Source organism: Cuculus canorus, chromosome Z (genome assembly GCF_017976375.1).
Source record: "Cuculus canorus isolate bCucCan1 chromosome Z, bCucCan1.pri, whole genome shotgun sequence".
Classification (NCBI taxonomy): domain Eukaryota; kingdom Metazoa; phylum Chordata; class Aves; order Cuculiformes; family Cuculidae; genus Cuculus; species Cuculus canorus.
In genome coordinates, this window is record NC_071441.1 from 16,234,264 (window position 1) to 16,255,522 (window position 21,259).

At 38.7% G+C, this 21,259-nt stretch overlaps 1 protein-coding gene across 3 annotated transcripts in view; it reads right to left on the reverse strand.

Moving 5' to 3' along the window:
• Window positions 1-988: 988 nt before the first annotated feature.
• Window positions 989-21,259, reverse strand: part of ZNF366 (zinc finger protein 366) — a 35,515-nt gene continuing 15,244 nt past the window's right edge. For all 3 annotated transcript variants that reach the window (XM_054054603.1, XM_009556136.2, XM_054054604.1), the window contains 4 exons: window positions 16,302-17,629; window positions 13,958-14,149; window positions 8,247-8,421; window positions 989-5,733 (listed from right to left, as the gene is read on the reverse strand). In XM_054054603.1, the coding sequence (XP_053910578.1) occupies window positions 5,198-5,733; window positions 8,247-8,421; window positions 13,958-14,149; window positions 16,302-17,597 (2,199 nt within the window). In that variant the 5' untranslated portion in view covers window positions 17,598-17,629 and the 3' untranslated portion in view covers window positions 989-5,197. The remainder of the gene's footprint in view (window positions 5,734-8,246; window positions 8,422-13,957; window positions 14,150-16,301; window positions 17,630-21,259) is intronic.

The following is a 21,259-nucleotide window of genomic DNA, read 5'->3' on the forward strand; positions in this document are numbered from 1 at the left end:
CTTGTTTAAAGTTATAAATGTGCTCAGTTTTCAAAAAAAAAAATTAAAAGAAAATTTGTTAAAAGGACCAAGGATATGTTTTTCTAAGATATAAGTTTGTGACTGGTAAAGGGGAAACTCTGAGATTCTCTGACACTGAGTCACATAGGAATGAACTAGGTCACTCCCCAAAGCATCCTTCTCCTTCTGATGCAGAGGTAGCCTATCTTCATAGCAGTTGTTACCTGCAATCAAAATAGAAGGGAAAAAAAAAAGAAAATAATAAAAAGGGAAAGAAAAAAAGACTTAGTTGAGTTTCATTTAGTCTTTTGCATGTGTGTCAAGGGTTTGTATTAACCTTCTTGCACTTTTTAAGTATAACTCCATGAATTAGAAACTGAGTATCTCTACTTTCTTTATTACTTGAGTTATTTTATAGTCAACATTCCATTTGCTTTTTCTTTGTGCTCAAAAGCAGCTTAAAATGTTCTCTGTGAAGTCTGATGATGCCAGTTCCACCAGGATGTCATTAAATTAACAAATCCAATAGTATATTCATCACGTAAGAGTGACACTTTCCACTAGAAAAAGAAACTTTGAACCTCTGAGTTCAGAGTCTTATCCTTATTCCTTGAGTTATATAGGTATTCCCACTTTCTTAACTTCAATCTTATAACCCATCTGGTTGGTTTTTTCCTCTCTTTTTACATGATGCAGATCTTTGATACATCTTTAAGGTAAGGATTGTACCTTTCCTTTTTGGCTTGTCTGAGGACAAGTTAATAAATACCATAATAATTTCAGAATTTTCTTTATGTTCTCCTTGCAGTCTGTAACAGTAAAGTGATCTCTCTACTTCAGAGGACCTCGCAGATGTTCTGACCTTCTCTTCTAACTAGTCCTCAACCATTGATTTAGGCTTCCTACTCTCTGATGTTGTTGAGTGAAGTATGACCTTGACAGACTAGTCCCATGCATTTACACATAGAGTGCCAAGAACTCCAGATCCATTTGAATGCAAAGTAGGGCAGCTTTTCCAGTACATATTTATTCGCTTAAATTAATACAATACATCATACATGCTTTTACAACTGAAAGAGAAATCCAGAAGCTTAATATTCACAGATAGTTGATCCTTTTTTTTGAGCTGAGGCTTTAAACAGGAAACCAATATTCTACGTGAGGTAAACATACACCAAGTTATTTGCAAAATATGTTAGCAGTACGAAATGTTAGCTCTGTTACATCTTGTTCAGCAAAGCAGACATGACTTATTTTCAAAAACTGTTAATAATTATTTAAAACTTCTTGGAATAATAAATATACTACTCATATTACTTCTGAACTGTAGACTCCTAATAGCAGAGCCCTGCAGCACCATATGAAGAGATAAATCAGAGACTAGCTATTAGACCAGGACAGAGTTGTAAAAAGGTGGGTGCTGTAACATTACTTGCTCTTTCCAGTAACTTGCTTTATTGGACATGGCACAGGATGAAATTCTATTATAATAATATCATAAAATGTTTTATCCTTTGAGCTGCTGAACACAGAGATCCTGTCTTTGTCATAGAGTGGAGGCTACCCAGCAGCCAGAAGAACTCAAATTCATGAGGGATGGCCGAGTCCTGATGTCTAGACTCAAAACCCCTTGTTCCAGGATTACCTAAGATTTCACTTTCTCCTCCAATACTTCATGTTTCTTTACCCCCCAGGTTTTAGTAACCCAACTTTTTACTTTTCATCCACCTCCTCTGTTCTGTACAGTGTCTTGTAGAATTCTCCGTGCTGCCCTTAACAGCATAAACGCCTCTAATTTAAAAAACTACTTGCCTTCACTTGTCCAGACACATTATGATGTGGCCAATTTACCTTTCCTGAGCAGGGCTTCTTGAAGTATCTAAGTTAGCAGGAGTTTGTAGAGCATCCCGGCTGTATGAGTTTGTGGCCACTCTTACTTGCTCTGATCCAAGAAGATGAAATTAGGCTTCATATAATAATACAGGGAAATGGCATGGATGTAATTTAATATAGAAGTGGTGGAGATTGGGCTTTTATTTCATGTGTTACGACAAGCTTAAAACCCAATAACAGAGAAAAGTCAGATAAATACATTTTTTTCCACAACATATCAAGACGAAGGTAGATAGACTCAGATTAGGAAGGAGAAAAAAAGAAAATTTATCCTCCAAAGTCCAGGACACAGGCAATATCTCTACAGGACTTCTGAACCTCTATCCAAAGCAAAACAAGGAAGCTATTCCCTCGAAAATTAGAAAGGGGAAATAACTTCATTATGAAAGCAAATATCTATGAAGCATTTTCAAAGCTATTAAAAAGCAAAGGCTGTTACTGTCTGTTCCCAAAACACTGCCAACGTAAATAGCTTGAAAATAACTTATGTTTGAAAAGCAAGGTGTTTCACAATGAAAGCTGTTACTTCACTTTAAATTTGTCCCTTGGGGCCTCTTCGTAACAAGTATCTTAGACCCAGCCACATTATGTTCTGCAGTAAGGAGAACTATCATCCCCTAATCTCTTTGCTTAGGTCACTTGGTACTGTCTCCTTATCACAGTAATAGTTTTGTTTGTAATTGCTCTGACTAGTGATTTACTATTTTAGATGAGTTCTTTAATATTCTAACATGAATTAGCCTTGGGTGTTTGTGAATTAGCTTAGTATGACTATGTGACTGGGCACAGTCTCAAGGCCTCATTCTAAAGGAATATTCTTTGCTTTCTAGGAAGGATTCAAGAAAAGGTATTCATATTGCAGTTTTTTCCCAAATAACACAGCCATTCTGGGGCCTCTGCTTTCCACCTGGTGGTATGTGGTTGTGAGTTGCTTTTGCTCAAATGAGAAGTGAGTTTGTAAAAGTGGATATAGTAGCTGCAATGACTGTGTGATTGAAAGTGTTTGGGTTAACCATGCAGACAACCCAGAACTGTTCATAGTCATTTCCTTTCCTAAGGACGTGCCTGTCACTTTCCCTTATGATGTCTCTAAGGGAACTCTGAACTGCAGACTTCAACTCACCCTCATGATCACCATTCTAGAAATTGCAGCCAGGTTCCCGTTTCCTTGCTTATTCTTCTTATCATAGGATCTAATATGGCTGCAAAGTGGAGCGGACTGGCCCTGAATCATACACAGCTTGAAATTATGCCACCTTGAGAGAGACATTTCTACAAGTCTGCGGCTTTCAGCTCCTGGCTGTATACATTCTCAAATAGCTTTTGTCTGGTAGAGACAAGATATTGCCTAGAAGCTATTGGAACCAAGGAAGTTCTGTGTGTATGATAGAAGAGTTCATAACTTAAAAACGTGGCTGTGTATCTCTGAAGTACACCTCATTTTGAAAAACATCATTAATTCCAGGCCAAAAGTGACCTACATCCCACTTCAATTTAATATATTCTTTTTATTTAAAAAGAAAATACTTACATCAGCTATAGAGTTAATTACATTTAGAAGAGTCACACATATTTTACTGCTTCTTTAATGAACACCTTTTCCTGCTCTACATTCAGAGTCTTTATTTTGCCGTGCTGGAGCCCTGAAAAACGAACCCACATTAGTTAACCTTGGACTACACAAACCCAGTTTTACGTGATGGATAAGGGCTGGTGCCTGGTGTCCTGTGAATGCCAATTCACTGGTGTGTCTGAGAATCATTAGTTCTCTAAGGTGGGTGGTTCCTTATAACAGCAGTGAGCTGCAGCTACATGACTCTAGCTTTAGCAAGCTGTAAGTATATAACCATATTGAATTATCACTCGCTATATATTGAACATGATAGCAAGGTATTTAAAACCAAGTACTTGGCAGGTGAGTGAAGAAGGTAGTAATATTTGGAAAAGATGTACCATATATATGTATTTTAAACTTTTGAGCTGACATGACAGAATGACATGAGACTAATTAAATGACTTACTAAATTTTTATTTCCTTGTAAGCAATAGGATGGTATGGGGCTGTTTGCTGTCTGTCTTGAAGATGCAGGAATTAAGGTGCTGGTCAAACTATTCATGCAATTAAAGGAATGTGCTTACTGGAATATGTTTTTAGCATCTTTGATATGAACATATCGTTATATGGGAATTAGAGGATAAGAAGCTGAGAATGACTCAGTAAAAACAGCATGAGTGGAATTCTTTTGAAATGGTCAAGTCATGTTGATAAAGGACAGTTTCCTAGTCCTATAAAAGGAAATCCAAAATCAGTTTTCCTCTGTGAGGTGTCGCTTCTGCTCTAAGGGCTCTTTTTTGGCACACCTTCTAAAATAAAATCTGATCAGACCTGTGTATTTCAAAATCATCCTTGCTAGCCAAGATAAACTGAAGGGATGAAGGGCAAAATTGTATCATTTTCTCAATGAAATTACTCACATTGCTTTATGTGTAATTACAGCAAGACCTGCAAATGCTAGATGCTGTTGCTGCTCACTAGACGTATTAGTCTGAGCAGACTGTAGAACAAAATGTCTACACAGCCCATACTACTTCACTTAAAGAATTGCTGAATGCTCCTATACTGACTGAAACACAGCAAATCATGATCTTCCTCTGTGCCAGAGGAAAACCTTCTGAGACTACAATAAATACCGGTCCTTTAAAAGCCTTACAGAGCTATGCTTTGTTATCTCACAAGGCATTGGTATTTCTTCTTAATTTGCTTTCTGTTTCTCACTGTAAATTGTTGGACTAACAGTCATTTCAGTAAATGAAAGCGTTTGAACCATGTTAGTTCTAAGGGTGACTGCACTTTCATGCACGCTATATTTAATAATACTATTGCTTATACTGTGAAATACTTAGTATTTTCAATTTTTTTGAGACCTATGGTTAGAAGTGTTCATATATATTTAGTCTCATAATAAATCAGAAGCTGAAGTATGTTGCTTTTTTATAGCTAGGAAATTGTGTATAAGTCTCTACCACCCCAGATAAAGGAAAAATAAACTTCTGTACCTACCCCATTGTCTGCTTACACATCAAATGGTTAAGTATAAAAATGTTATTGTTCAATATCTATTGCATTTCTTGGTGACCTTGAACTGCTTTATACTTTTAATGTATCTGTTTTACGTTAAATTGTTTTTATTAGTTTGGTTTGTTTATTTCTAAAGACTATTACAAAATTCCAGGATTTGGTAAATTACAGTGCATATTAAAATCTATCTGATCCCCATTTTCCACTAGGTTTAAAGTGTTCATTTTAAATGCCCATAAGCATTGTTTGTTTTTCCATTTTTCTTTCCAGCAACTCTTTCAAACTTTTGTTTCTGTGCTTGAAATACAAGTAATCAGAGAGAGAGTGCCCAAGTCTGGCCTTTTCAAAAGATCTAAAGCTGACGTGCTCTTTGTTGTTTGCAAGGTCTCTCTCACCTTGGCCCTCCTGTTTGTCCGACTTTTCTATTCTCTTCTCCAGTCCTCTCTCACTTAGCACTTCTTCCTTCTCATTGCAGTGGGACTCTTTGAAGTCACTCATCATGCACTCAGGTTTGCTGGACAGATCTTGAGCCACATACAGCTTGTTGTCATCATGGTTGTACATGGCAGGGCTGTACTGCTCTGCCTCATAGCAGTTGTCTTCCTCTTCTTCCTGACATGAGCTTCCCTTGGCACTCTCGCCATCTGAGTGAAATGAGATTCCCTTCCCTTGGCTTTTCTGGGAAAGATCAAAGGGCTCTTCCTGTTCCAAGTTTCTCAAGACATTTGTCTGGGACAGACCAATTCTTCCTCTTCCAAAACCTTGCAGTGATTTGAGGGAAGGAGAAAAGAAACAATTTATATATAGCAAATTTTACTACACGATACATGGTTAAAAGACAAAACAAGAGGCAGCCTTCTGTTTCATACTTACTTTTGTCTTCCACCCAGCTATCTCCAAGTACTTTACTGTTTACACCTCATGGCATCTCCTTTGAGATGCTGTCAAAAGGAGTACTATTGTACACACTTCACAGCCAGGTCAGGACACACAGAACATTGCTGAACATGCCAGACACTTGATGAGGGAATAAAAGTGAAGTGTCCTGGCCTCTTGTAAACTAATTTTGGCAGTGAACCTACCCACTTCCTCCTTCCTATTTTTTTTAAATGAAAACTTTGATCTAAAGCATAACATGCCATTATCAAAGACCCAAGTTTTGTACTTTTTTTTTTCCAGGGGAGTGAAAGAGGTTGAAAACACGTTACTGTGTTTGTTCTATAGACATTCTGGTTAAAAGTTACTGCTTTAAAAATTAACAAACAATCAAGTCTCAGCAGTCTACAGTGTCCACTCTCCTTCATTTTTCCTCTTTCATTGCCTGAGAAGCCACTTATGCCACTGAAAGGCTCTATGCCCTATCTACAAATTCTGCCTGAGGAAATTATTATAAACAAATGACTATTTTGAGTAGTGCAGTGTAAGTCTGAGTGTAGTCCTGGATCTAGTTTGTCTTAATATCTGTCAAAGCGTCTCCCCTATTGCTGGAAATCAAGATGTTACCCAGGAGGCATGTGTGGACTCAAATGTGCTCTAAGCATTAGGATGCACTTTAGAAGATTCAGACACAGCAGGCATAGTGTCTTAATTGCTTGCGAGTGCAGGCTTAATTAAAAGAACAGTGACTGTACTAGGGTGAGGATTTCACCCAATAGCAAGTATCTTTAAAAGCACTATTTTACTTGCTCTGTTTGGTTTCCTTTTTTCCCTTAGTAATCGAATCCAGTTTCTGCAGCATATGCAGATACAGCTGCTCTCACTCGATACAGCTGCTACTTTGCAACAGGTTGTATTTGTTAAAACGGTTCATGAGCAGTTGGCAGCCCTTACAACTTTTCTTGTGTCTGTTAAGCCTCAAGAGCTGAAGAATCTCCACACACTGAAAACCTCTTAGACTGTCTTCAATTACAAGTAATTTTGTAGCTGCCGTGTTGCTGTAGGAGATTTACAGGAAAAAGAAGAGCCATTTATTTCAAAATATGTTGGGATCTTTGTAAATTTTGTGCCAAATGTCATTAGAGTATATGTTTTACATAGGCACAAGGCTGCCCTATATCTTGAATTCGAGGAACACCAAGAAATCTTACTCGTGAAAGAATTATTTACTGAGAAAGTCTTAAAAAACAAAATATCTTGGATTTGTGAGCTCTTAAAGCAATCCTCCCCAGCTCCCCCACTTATTTAGATACCATTGGCATATGTACATGCATAAGACTGACTTTAGGAAGTGTGAAACAGGAAATGCTTCGCAGGATACCCTAGGTAGTAAAAATCCATAAACTTTGATGAGGAAGAGTGTCTCCTCCTTTTCACATGCATCTCAGTAAACTGGGTCTTGAGCCTACAGCGTTCAACCAGCATCAGCTACATCAGCATGCTACAGAATAACCAAGGCTCCTTGACATAAAAGCATTCAGGCATCCATTCTGATTCCAGACTGGAGTCCAATAAGCAGTTAGCAAGACCCATGAAATCTTCTAGATTTTTTGCTTCTGTCAGCTTTGAACGAATTTATGATTTATGATGTACCTCAAACATGAGAGAAAAACTATAAACTCTTAACCAGATGCATCTGGGGGGAAATGCCAGCTTCTCCATGACTGGCTGTGGTTTGCCAGACTCTGGGAATCCAGCCCCTTGAAACTGTAACATTTGTTCCAAAATAAAGGAACCATACTTTCCATCAGGAAGATCATGTCATCCTATCATTCCTCTGGCCACCTTCATGTGGCACAGCCTCACTAAGGCTGAGTCTCCACCAGCTCACTCCATTTTTGTCTCAGGGTTTCCACATGCTGAGAGAAGCTCTTTGGTGGTGTGGATATTGTACCTCCCCAAAGATGTGTGAGGAGCCCTGAGCTTAAGTACAAAAATGTTTTGAGTGGCTTGATAATTTCTCTGCTCTCAGATTATTGACCATATTCTTTCTAACACCTAATGACAGCAATTAAGTCTGTTAAAATTATTTCCTTTGTGCTCAAAAATACTCTTTCATTTTGCCTTCCTCTGCTCCTTCTTCTCAGACTGTACCTTTATGTCACCACATATCTATTCTGAAAGGTCTCTGAGACGAGGGTCACTGCCTTTGTGGTCTCTGATCTGTAGCACTGGAGTAAATAGACAGCTAATAAGCTATGGGGCTTATGGGAGTCAATCTCTTCCAATAACATTGGATATATGGTGCAAGATCATGGATCTGTGATGCAAAGCCCGTTTGGGTTTACTCATATTCATCTTCAAGACTTTCAGAGAATAACCTTGTGAAAAAGATTACCTTGAGAATGAAATCCTCTTTCCATGACCCCATGTTTGACTTTCATGTGCCTGGTTAGGTTCCCCTTCAAGGTGAATTTGCTGGGACAGTAGAGGCACTTGAAAGGCTTACTGTCTGAGTGCAAGTGCATGTGTCCCATTAAATTGTGCATTCTATTAAATTCCTTTCCACAGAGCTGGAAAAACATTGAAAATGAAAATAATTAGTTTGAAGGGATACTTCCAAGGAGAACATTTCAAAAGGAAATAGAACCTAGTCTGCTCAATTTAAGCCACGGCAGCTTCTGGCTGCAATTTTTTTTCAAAGATAAAGGTGAATATCCTACAGACAATGTAGTTGAACCTGAGCTGTCTAAGGCCTTCTGCACTGCTAGCTATTTTTTAAATTTGGTGACTAGGACACACAGTCAAGGACATCTCAGAAGTAGGGAATGTTGTTGTAAGGAGGGGAGAGGCTTACATGCATAACCTGTAAGGCTCTTAATTTGAACGAAATACAAAATATAGCTTTCATTTGTAGTTCATTAACCTAGCCTTTAATCAAGAACAGAGCCAAGCAGAGATGGAGATAGAAAATAAAACCAAAGAAGGGGTTTATGTCATGCTCGAATAGAGTATTACTTGTCCTTAAGTAGAAATTAAATGACTACATATTTTGCTTAAACCTCGAAAGAGCCATTCCTTTTTTCGTTCTTTTTGCCCCATTTTTCTCCGATTCTTGTCTGTCTACCAGCTTCTGTATTTCAGGGTCTCTGGTGAGTAAGCTGGAATTTATACAATCATGGGGCTGCAAGAGTGACTCAGCTCTCCCTGAAGCATGTTCCTGCGAGCTCAAGCCATTGATTGTGCAAATTTTCCTTTGATGAAACAATAAGGATTTTTTTTAAAATTGTAGTTGTTTATCTCAGTGGGTCCTTTTGTAGTCTGATCCCTTATAAATCAAAAGCATTCTCAAGACAGGAGAGTTTGACATCACTGGTTACAAGCTTCTCATATTACTTATTTTCTGGTCTTTTCTTATCAGGATTTATCATTTTTTTCACATTAAAGTAGTTATTTCTATCCTGTGCAAATTTCTGTGTTTGCCTCCTACTTCAGCTCCTTCTTTCTGGAATGGTTTTAGACAAATACTTTTACAAATAGATTTTTTTTTTAGTGAACTTTATTGTCATATGCGCCATCATTATTGAGTAACTGAAACTTAGATCAAGCAGTGTACTCATTTGGGAGAAAATTACTAAAATTGCTAAAATTCCACTAAATTTTCGGCCTGATCGGACTTCTGGTTGAACTTGTTTTGTAGTACAGGGGGTCTGCTACAGCACTTTTTGATTGAAATTCACAAAGACATCACTTGGAATATCTAGATGAAATGTAGATCGATAGATAGATAGATAGATAGATAGATAGATAGATAGATAAGACAGACAGATTGATCTTTGGTGAAATAGTACTGTAACTCCTGCATTTTAAACCATCTCTTGAGGGAAAATGGAAAGAGTTCATTAACATAAAAAATTTGCAGAAATATTGTTTTCAAATAAAAACAAAGCTGAATCAATGCTGCAAATATAAAGAGTCTGAAAATATTCCCTTTTGTTTAAAAAAATATTTCCTTCAGCTGAAGAAGTTCTTATCCATGATTTGCTCTCTGTACAATTTTCCTAATATGAATATTCTAGCAAAGGAACTTATCAGCTAAGTGTTCACCAAGAAACCAAGGGAGGAAGGGGGGTGGAAGAATATCCACTGAAAATTAGTTGTTATTAATCAGTAACAGATCTGATTCTAAGGGTCATTCATCCACTTGGGAAAGAGGACTGTCTCTTCTTTGCAACCAAAGCAAGCTGATATGCTGGATTACTTATATTCAGGGAAATGAATGCACCAAAAAAACACTCTAAAAGGGCTGGGAGGAAACAAAGAGGAGCACTGATAAGCACAGAAGATTCACAAGGAAGAACAGCAGCTAATTATATCTTGACAGCTGCTGCAATGACCTATAACATGTCAATATTTCTCTGGCTACAAGAATGCCAATAATAATACCTCTATAATACCTCTTAACAGAAAGCTTCTGATTATCTGCTTGTATGGTGGTTGATCTGTGTTCTGATCAGCTTTTGCTTTCTGATAGCTAGGTCTTTACTTCTCTGTCTAACCTGGTAATTAAGGAAAATCATTTTGAACAAGTGAATGACTAGAATACTTCATGCAAATCTATATCTTTATAATGTATTGAGTATTAAATGAGTCTAGTAGAAACATTTCTTTTGTTTCTATCAAAGCAGCATTTACTTCTCTTTCTTCATAATGAAAAGGCAAGGGACTTTGTAAACAATAGTTTCTTATAGCATGAAAGTTTTATGTCTCTGAATAAAGGCAGTAGGTTTTCCATTTCCCAAGGCCCTGCACGGTCTTAGGCATGTGTAATATGTTCTCGTCCTGAAATCTCCTCTGGGGACATGAGGAAATGGTACTAGAGTGGAGGGGTGTGGCAGGAAAATGAAAGAAACACAGATATGAAAATTGTTTTTCGGAATGATGGCTCTGTATAGTATAGTCTCTGGGTAACCTATTTTTTTCAAGACGCATAAGGTGACTTTTAGATGAGTGTCCATGATCCACAGGGTGAAAGGAGCATGGTTTTTGCTCACGTGCTAGAAGACAGCAACTCAAAGCTCTCAGGGAGACGCAAAGCTCATGCAAGTGATCTTGGGACTGCAGGAACAACATGATTTACTTATGGATCTTTTGGACTCTGCTTTAGACAAAATTAAATTCAAGCCCCAAGGAGAAAGATCTCAGCTGCAAGTCTGCTGAACACACTTTGTTATGCTGGCTGGTGAAATGGACTTCATTACAGTTTGCTAGAACAGATGAATTAGTCCAACACTAGATTTTGTCTTCCTAAGCCACCACATGAAGCATCACCCTTCCCAATTTGTCAGTCTGTTTTGTTTGTTCCCAAAAGACTTATCTCTTACATTATCTTTGATTCTGACTCCTGATCTAAACCTATTCTTTTAGATGAGGAAAAAAGTGGAGTTCAAAGCATCTGCTGCTGCACCAGCTGGGCTGGAGGAAAGGTCGTTGCATACTTTATTGAAGACCTGAAACATTGCTGACTTCAGCTCTAGAAAGTAATTGCAATTTTCATAGAATCTTCCTCTGTAGATCAGAATTATCACTATTTCACCAGCTGGTACAACTACTTCAGAACTCTTCAGTGTTTTTTTTAAAAACAGAAATAAACAAGGCAGCATGGTCTCAGGACTTTAAACACTGCAGAGAAGTTCACCCTTCAGAGAAAAATCAAAAAATACATCCAGGCTGCAGCTGGATGAGGAAACAGAAGGGACAACTATTTGCTACTCCCTCACTTCAGGTAGTCTGTGCTTAGCTGTGATTAGACACATATGAAAGCCTCATGTTTTCTTTTGCTGTGAGAAAACGGTAAAGAAAACCGTTGCATGTGGTGAAGTAGAAAGGCTACTGCTGTGCTCTCTTTCCCCTGCATTCTTCTTCTTTTTTTTTTTTTCCTTCATAAGAAGGGTGTTCCTTTCCTCAAAGAGAGAGGGAGAGGGAGAAAGACTGTAAATTGTCCAAAAGGACCGTGAGAAAACAGGAAGCTTTGAAAAGTACAAGAGAAAGCAAGATGAAATCTATTTGCAGGCGGTTCCCCAGGGACATGTGAGCCATTGTTAAGCAGGCTGTTCATACAGCTATATCCTTCCTTCTGCTGAGGAGGAGCTTGGTGCCAAAAGGCTGCTATCTGGTCATTGACTTAACCCTCTAAATACCATCCAGAAATACTTGCTCAAATCTTTCAAGGGTTATGCTAGAGAGAAGTAGTAGAGAAGTTCCTAATGCCAAAGAGTAACTTTGGCAAAGCAGAAGATGTTCCTAATGCCAAAGAGTAACTCCTGAGTCTCCCTCTGCTTATTGTTACAGTCCCTGCCCTGTTCAGGAGCACTGACATTGATTCATACTCCTTCAGCCATAGGAGAAACTGGTTTGCTGTGCTTTCTTGTTTCTTTCCTCCTAGGAACATTGGGTGGAGACAGAATAGTGAAAAAACAAGAAAAACAGGTGTTCCGGTAGATCTTTTGTTACTGGCTGGAAAACATATTGGTGGTTCTCCAGTTCCCAGTTCAAAATATTGCTATCTCCAATTGTTAATAGTCTGTCACTATCAAACCCTAATCTAAACACAAATTTTGAGATAATCTGCACATAAGTAAACAATAGCATGGGTCCAGATCCTGCATCCAGAACAACTGATCAAACGACTGATTTCTTTTCTGAAATTTGAGGGGTCAGAATATGACTTCAATCAAACATGAGCTAAAAGACAGGTTTGCAGGTGTTCTCAAAGAATGAAAGTCTCCATTAGACTTGATAGACAACTACCCAAGCATTTCAATAACAGAAATTATTTTATCAACATAGACTAGTGTAAGTCATAGTATAAAAAATAACATTTTAATAGGATATAAATTAAAATAAACCAAAATGTTAAATTTGATAGACTTTGCTGTTACTTTTTCAAAGTCAAATGTTTTAAAGTTATGGATGAAAAATGAGTAAGTTTAAAAGATATATTTTGATATTTTATCAGTAAAATTATCACTGAATGCAATATTTTCCCATGATATTTTAAAATTCTATATTTTTTGGGGGAAATTATTCTGTTTAAAATTTTTCATCCAATTCTGCTTCTTGATTAAACTTCCCTCTTAAGAAGATGTCTAATTGTATAAATATGTTGGATGAAAGAGTTCTAGAAATTGCTTCCAGATCAATCATTGGTTACTTAGGCATACACTGGGTAATATGCTTCGCTCTATATTTATAGCCCTCTTAAAGTGATCAAAGTAGGGATAGAAACTACAACCTTTGACTTCACACAGTATGACTACAGTAATGAACTCAATAGACAAGCAGCAAAAGAAATGGGTATGATGTCCAACACCAAGAATATAAGCATGAATGGTTCATGAGGAATATATCTGAGATTAGCACAGTCTAGAAAGCCAAAGCCTCAAAAGTTTATGGAGATGAGAAGAGAGAATGAAAAGGGAGTATCAATCTCCAATATGCTGGACGAAGGCAGCAAACTGGAATTAGCACAGGATCCTAAAAAAGCCAGATGGTCTCAGAGGTTGTTTTGTTAGGATACTGATGTCCTGTCCTGAATTCAAATTCCTTCAGCAGTCGTATTTTGCTGTGACTTTCTTTGAGACTTTCTCTGAACTGTCACATAGCATGACTGTGTGAAGTAGCAGCTGCTGCTTTTCCACGGTCCTCTGTGGGGTGCATGACTTGATCTCTTATTTTAGTCAATGTTTTAAGCTATTAAGCACTTAGACTCCTATTTGGATGGCTGTACTTAACAAATGTCAGGTATGTTTATTGTCCTTAAACTGCTGTGGCATTTATATATTCACAAAGCAGAATAGAAAGTACGAGGATGAAAGCTACTAATATTGAGGGGGAAGGGAGTAAACCACAGATATTTGCCTCCAGTATTTTGTGCCACATAAGCAGAACCTGGATAAGGATAGAAAATCAGGCTGTTCTATGTTAATTTATATAAACAACCACAGTAGCTGTTAGCAAGCCTTGTTTTTCCAATTCTACCACATTGCAAGATGATAATATCACACAAATATCCACTGACTTAGTGCTTCTGGCTTGAAATGCACTTACCTTGCATTTAAAGGGTTTGACATCAGAGTGCACAATCATGTGGGCCTTGAGAGTCTGCTTTTGCACAAAGCTCTTGAAGCACAAATGGCATTGATAGGCTCTGATATTGGTGTGGATCAGGACGTGTCGCTTCATGTTGGCCAGCAGAGTAAATTCCCGGCCACAGATTCCACATTTATGCTCTTTCACACCCTATATGAAAATGAAAAACTCAGAAAACTCAGTGGATGGAAAATTTTCTAGATCATTTAATATTCAGTACAGCAGTATGTTAATTATTTATTCTGCATTAGCAAAGCAGGTAATAACTTACTTCACTTTTAACGTAATTTGTTCAAGTAATAGATATCCAAGTATTTTTTTCCTGAAAAATGCTTACAAGAATCTGAGACTCAGAGAAGGAAAACAAAATGTAACCTTAAGGAAGTAATGACTTTTATTTCCACCGGTATGTTTACAAATCCATGAGACACAGTCAGTAACTGTGCTTTGCTGTCCTACTCTGCTGCTTATGTAAAGTATTGGTCAAATGTGTACACCTATTGACCAAGAATAAAAGCTAACCCGTTAAGAGAATAAAGAAATGCTTGGTTTGTTTATTGAACACCATTGGCTTCTAAAAAATGCGTAGTCCTATTTTGAATAAAGCTGTAGAAAATAATCTGAAATAACTGAGAAGAAATCAAGCTACGTCACCATATAAGGAAGTACATGTTACACTCAATCAAGGGAGAAACTATTAATTTTTACTGGAACTTGCACTAGACCAAACAGAGTGATCTCTTTTTATCTAGTGTTTACAGAGCATTTCTAGCACCTTTTATGCCATGCCATCAATTTACTAACACATAATTAATATTCTCAGTCACACCCATGTAGTCTAACTGCAAAAAAAAATCATTTAGATGCTAGGAAAATTATTAATTTACCACTAAACACTCCAAGAATTTGAGTATAACTTGCTGAAGGTAATGAGGGTTTACTAGCGAAACACAGAGAGCAATTACTCCTCCTGCACACCCCCAATACAATAAAGACTTCAAACGATCTCTAATTTCATGCCAGTCAGTGGTTTTCACAGTTAATTGCCGTGCAAAAACTGTGAACACTAACAGCAGCTTTAAGTATCTACCTGTCTAATGTTCAAGGCTGCATTTGGTAAGATAAGTGCTGTTAATTATGTTCACAGCTGAATCCACCTGCAGCTGTGGACAAAGAAGCAAGAAGCTCTCTACAGGCCCAGGGGCTTTGCACTTCCTGTGACAAAAAAAACTACCATGTCTTGTATTAGTAGAATTTTACATAGTAAATCTGAAGACCAGAGAATCTCCAAAAAGATCATTAATTACAATAATGTAATAAGGAAGAAAAGGCAAATGTGGAAGTCGAGGTTGTCTGCTTTTAAAAGAAAATGTTTGTAAGATTAAAATGCTGCAACATACTGTATTTCTAATGTTTTTTATATAAAAGTCAAAATTCAAGTTTAAAAGAGAAGTAAACAAAAATGGAAGCCAATTTTTCTAAAATCTGTGGGGCTTTAACTAGACTTAACAACAATTTTATAAAAGTGGATAAGCCAATTTCAGGCTTCTTGAATGGAACCGTTACATTTTTCCTATTTTTGCAAGCAATCTTTCTGGATGCATTCCAAAGCCTGTTCCAAGCCTAAACTGACAGTGCTGCCATTTATGTAAGCAGTGACCAGACTGCCACTTGATACAAATTAGCTGGGATTATGGTCCTACTTGTCCGCTTTTATTAACTGGCATTCTGGATAACTTCTGCACAAAGGGGAAATTTTCTTGGGTTGTTTTTTCTTCCCCTAAATGTCTCATTATAATGATTCCTCAAAATCTGATGAGTAATGATATACTGCATACATACAGTCTACTGCAAATCCACCTATCTCCCAAATATGGGAGCAAAGCAATAAAACAAGTTTTCAGCATAAATCATCCATTAAAAATTCAGGGAGGTTATATAGCTCTACAAAATTACGTTAAGTAGCAGATCATTCTGACAATAAAACACAGAAATGGAGAGATGTGAGTACTGTTTTGGGAAGTAATACAGGTGGTTTAATTGAACTCCTGTTTAGGACAAAGCCAGTTTTTTGTGTACTTTCTTAAGACCGACAGAGACATCTAGCTCTTACTATTGCCAGCTTCTACTACTGCTGGGCATTTTGTTCTACATAAAACTCCCCAGCTGGCAAAGGGCCACACCGAGGATACATAGACTGATTACCTTCTTTCCAGGGGTATAAATATGTGTATCTTTAGTAGCCTGTAATCCTTGTGTTACCTTCTGAAGCAAGGTGAGAGTGCAACCCGTGCTGTCTTACCTTGTGAGTTAGAGAGTGTTGCTTGAGATGGTGGGGCTGCACAAACTCCATGCCACATTCAGTGCAGATGTATGGGCGGATATCTTTGTGCTTCATCATGTGGTTTTGCAGCTGACTAGGGTACTGGAAGGTCTTATCACATTCCGTGCAATTGTACTGTATAGGGCCACGGTGGGTTGTTAAGTGTCTTTTCAGCTGGGCCAGAGTTGGGAAGTCAAGACCACACTCTACACAAATGTTCTCTCTGCCACTCTCATGCTTGGACTCATGTGCTTTCAGCTCACTGGGGTAGGCAAAACCTCTGCCACAGATCCTGCAGTTATAGGGCTTGATGTCACTGTGTTGCATCATATGTCTCTTAAGGTGACTGGTTTGAGTGAAAGCCTTGTGGCACACCTGGCACTTATGAGGTCGAGTGCCCTGGTGTGTCAACATATGTGTGTGCAAGTGGCTCAGCTGCTTGAAAAGCTTGCCACATCGAGTGCAAGCGTGTGGCTTAATGCCGCTGTGCCCCAAAATATGGGTGACCAAATTGTACTTGGACGTATATGACTTCTCACACATGGGACATTGCCAGCGTTTCTGTTCACCCCCAACATCAATGTAGTAACTGTCATCTATCTGAAGGTTGACATCTACTCTTTCCACTTTCTGCTTATTTTCACCACTTTCTCTGGCTTCAGCTCTTTGGAAGTGCGGCTCTGGAGATCTTTTCATTTGAAACGGGTTTCTGAAATGAAAGTTTGGTGGCACAATAAAAGGAAACATTAAGGCAGGGTGGACTTTAGGATAAAAAGGGTAAGGACCCTGCATGAATGCTGGGCTACTGGACCATGCCACATTAGATTTCACTGGTTCTTGCTTAATGGGCTTGGGTCCAAAGTGCTCTAGGGTTCTGTAGAACTGAAATCCAAAGCTGCAGAGATCAATCATCTGGGAACTGTACTTGGGCTGTGCTGGCTGTGGGAACACCAAGGGAAGACTAGAAGAGCCTATGTCATTGTGATCTTCAAGTCTCTCTGGGGGTGACGAGGAACCCTCAAGGGTTATAGAAGGAGGTACTTTCGTTGGCATGCTCTTGCGTTTCCGAGACCCTCCTTCCAAGGACCCCTGGAATGTTTCCATCTCTCCAAGAGGAGGAGGGCCATAGTGGAAATGTGAGAGGTGTGGTCTGAACTCTTCACCGAATGACGTTGTTCTATGCGGCTTTGTAACAGTGCTCAGTGGCTGCAGGCAGCAGGAGAAGGGAGAGGCTTGGGTACTGTCCACATTAAAACTCGTTTCTTCATTCTTCATTGTATTTGCTTTTTTCTGTGCTGCCCAAACTCCTTAAAACAAACAAAAACCAAAACCTTTTTATTTCTTCCTGTTCTCCTGGGTTTAACGTTTTATTGTCTATTTTATTGTTTTGGAGGTTGCTGGGTTTTCTAAATAGATGTAACTAGGGATATCTTACACCCATACAAGAGAAATATTTCTTAAAACAGAATTAAGTTGGTTAGTGAAGAACAAAGAAGCTTTGGTCTTCCTGCAGTAGAATTGGTGTTTTAGACCAAATTTGGCACACACAGCATTTTTGCAACATAAACATGCTGTACCGTGACAGTCTGCTTTGCAGATGAATCTGAATGGCAGTGTTTCTGCTTAGTTCAATTCAGCCAAGCAAAATCCTGGCTATGCATGTGCCGGCTCTAGAAATTGGCGGTGCATCTAAAGGATATGGCAATACAAACAATAACATGCACATTTATTATGGTTGTGACATGAAAAGCCAAAGCCAAAAAATGTTAAAATTCTTTGTATCATTAACATGTGCTGCTGTGAGAGAAAACAATTGCCAAGTGATCTAAGGACACTGTGTACCATCAGGTTTTGTGCTGTGTTTCCTGGCTTCTCTCACTTAGTATTGTAATAAGACGGCAGAGATTAATTTATTTTCTTTGTTTTAATCCCAGAGATATTTACCTGGCAGATTTGGAGGAGGAAAGAACTTTGACAACTCTCCAAATCACATTCAGTTTTATAGCTTATCCTAGAGGCTCTTTGTTTCTGACGAGGTGGGCAAAATCTCCACTATAAAACTAAACACAGAATTATGCTAACAGTCCCCCAGCTCTCCAGAGTAATTAACACCTAAAAATGATCCAAGCCTTTCTAATGGTACAATGTGGCAAGGTAATTAGTAATTAGAAAATTAGTAATTTTCTTCTGGCAAAATTTTAGATTCCAGTGATCATTTTGTTCTGAAAAGACCTTTAAGATCATCAACAGTAAACTTAACACTGCCAAATCCGTCACTAAACATGATCCTTGAACACCACCTCTACATATCTTTTAAATACCTCCAGGGACTATAACTCAAGCACTTCCCTAAGCAGCCTGTTCCAACGATTGACAACTCCCCCAGTGAAGACATTTTCCTTGATATCTAGTCTAAACCTCCCCTGGCACAAGTGTAGGATGTTTTCTCTTGTTCTATCGCTTGTTATTTGGGAGAAGAGACAAACACCCACCCCACTAAAATCTCCTTTCAGATAGTTGTAGAGGTGACAAGTTCTCCCCTTGGCCTCCTTTTCTCCAGACTAAACAGCTCTAGTTCTCTCAGCAACTCCTCATAAGGTTTGAGCTCCAGACCCTTCACAATGTTTGTCATCCGTCTTTGAATGTGCTCCAGCACCTCAATGTCTTTCTTGAGTGAGGAGCCTAAGACTGAACACAGGATTCAAAGTGCAGCCCCACCAGCACGAAACACAGCAGGATGACTTCCCTGGTCCTGCTGGCCACACAGTTTCTCATACAAGCCAGTATGCCGTTGGCCTTCTTGGCCACGTGGGCACACTGCTGGCTCATATCCAGCAGTTTGACAACCAGGACTCACAGGTCCTTTTCTGCCAGGCAACTTTCCAGCCATTCTTCCCCAAGCCTGTAGTATTGCATGGCATTGTTGTGACCAAAATTCAGGACCTGGCACTTAGCCTTGTTGAATCTCATACAACTGGCCTCAGCCCAATAATCCAGCCTGTCCAGATGCCTCTGTAGATCCTTCTTTGCCTCAATCAGATCTACAGTCCTGCACTACTGGGTGTCATCTGCAAACTTACAGACAGTGCACTCTATCCCCTCCTCCAGATCACTGATAAAGATATTGAATGGAATTGGCCCCACCACTGAGCACTAGAGAATACCACTTGTAGCTGGCTTCCTACTGGATTTAATTCCTTTCACCACAAGTCTTTGGATCCGGCCACCCAGATAGTTTTTTACACAGCTAAGCATACACTTATCCAAGCCACAAGCAGCCAGTTTCTCAAGGAAAGTACAGTGGGAAATGATGTCAAAGGTTTTACTAAAATCTAGGTAGACAATACCCAGTCTTTCCTTCATCCACTTAGCAGGTCATCTTGTCATAGAATGATATCTGGTTAGTCAGGTAGGACCTGCCTCTCATAAACCAATGCTGACTGGATCTGATCACCTGGTTGTCCTGCATATGCTACACAATGTTACTCAAGATGATCTGCTCCATAACCTTCTCTAACACCAAGGCCAGATTAACAGGTATGTAGTTACCCATATCCTCCCTCTGGTCCTTCCTATAGTTGAGTGCCACTTTTGCTAATCCAGTCAAGTGGGACCTCCCTTTTTTGCCAAGACTGCTGATAAATAATGGAAAATGGCTTGATGAGCACTTCCTCTAGCTCCTTCGGTACCCTTGGGTGGATCCCACCCAACCCCATAGACTTGTGTGTGTCTATATGATGTATCAGGTTGCTAACCCCTTCCTCTTGTACCATGGGGACTTCATTCTGCTCCCTGTCACTGTATTCCAGCTCAGGGAGTTGCATAACTGGAGAACAACTGATGTGACTACTAAAGACTGAGATGAAGAAGGCATTAAGTACCTCAGCCTTTTCCTCATCGTTCTTCACTGTGTTCCCACTGTATCCAATAAAGAATGGAGATTCTCCTTAGCCCTCCTTTTGTTGTTAAAGTGTTTATCAAAACACTTTTGTTTGCAGTAGGCAGATTAAGGTCTAGAGGGGCTTTGGCCCATTTGATTTTCTCCCTGCATAACCTCAAAACACGCTTGTGGACCTCCTGAGAGATGCATCGATCTGAATGTGTGTGTCTTTGTGTATATGCATCTCTCCGATGAAGCAAAAGTTAGCTTGGAAAACCAGACATTCTTTCCCTCTGTCACCTGTGACATGTGGATGCTATTTACTACACTGTTCTTGGAAATGCTGAGTGGAGAGCATGAAAATAGTTGAAATACTAAAGATGCTCTTGTTTCTTTTTCAGGAAGCTCTATACTGGAATAATTTACTTCCAAAGATAGACAAAAACAAATCTCTGTGACCTAGTTAGGCTGTGGACAAGAGAAGAAAACTTAAAAGTCTCCTTGAAAACAGATTACTTGCTTTTAACAGGGTAGACTGTGATATCATCTTTGAGACACTGTGTGAAGCCAAAGGCTCGCTGACAGAAATTTAAGAGGGAAAATTAGACAAAGGGATCCATCAATACACAAAGAAGGAGTAGTAATTGAAGTAAAAAATTATAGTATTTCTAAACTGATGATTAAAAATCCTGTAATAATGGAAAAGGAAAAAAAAATGGTTACAACTGAGACTAATATCTAATAATTATACCAGGATGTGAATTTCAGTCCCTATCTCACTGATTGGAAATAGTATACATATGTATACACGCTAAATGTGTACACAGTATTTATGTATGTGCGTGTGTGTACATATGTAATATATTTCAGTGTGTAAATTTCATCAGAGAGGATTGTTAGGGAGTATGCATTCTGATGTGTTTCCTTGTCACCCTAATTCAGTGGCCAAAGTAAGGAGAAGTTAGACCTTTAAGACCTTTTGGGTCCAAAATCTTGACTTATTAAAAAGGGAGAAGGGGAAGGGAATTCCCTGAATACCAAAAGAAGACTCCACTTC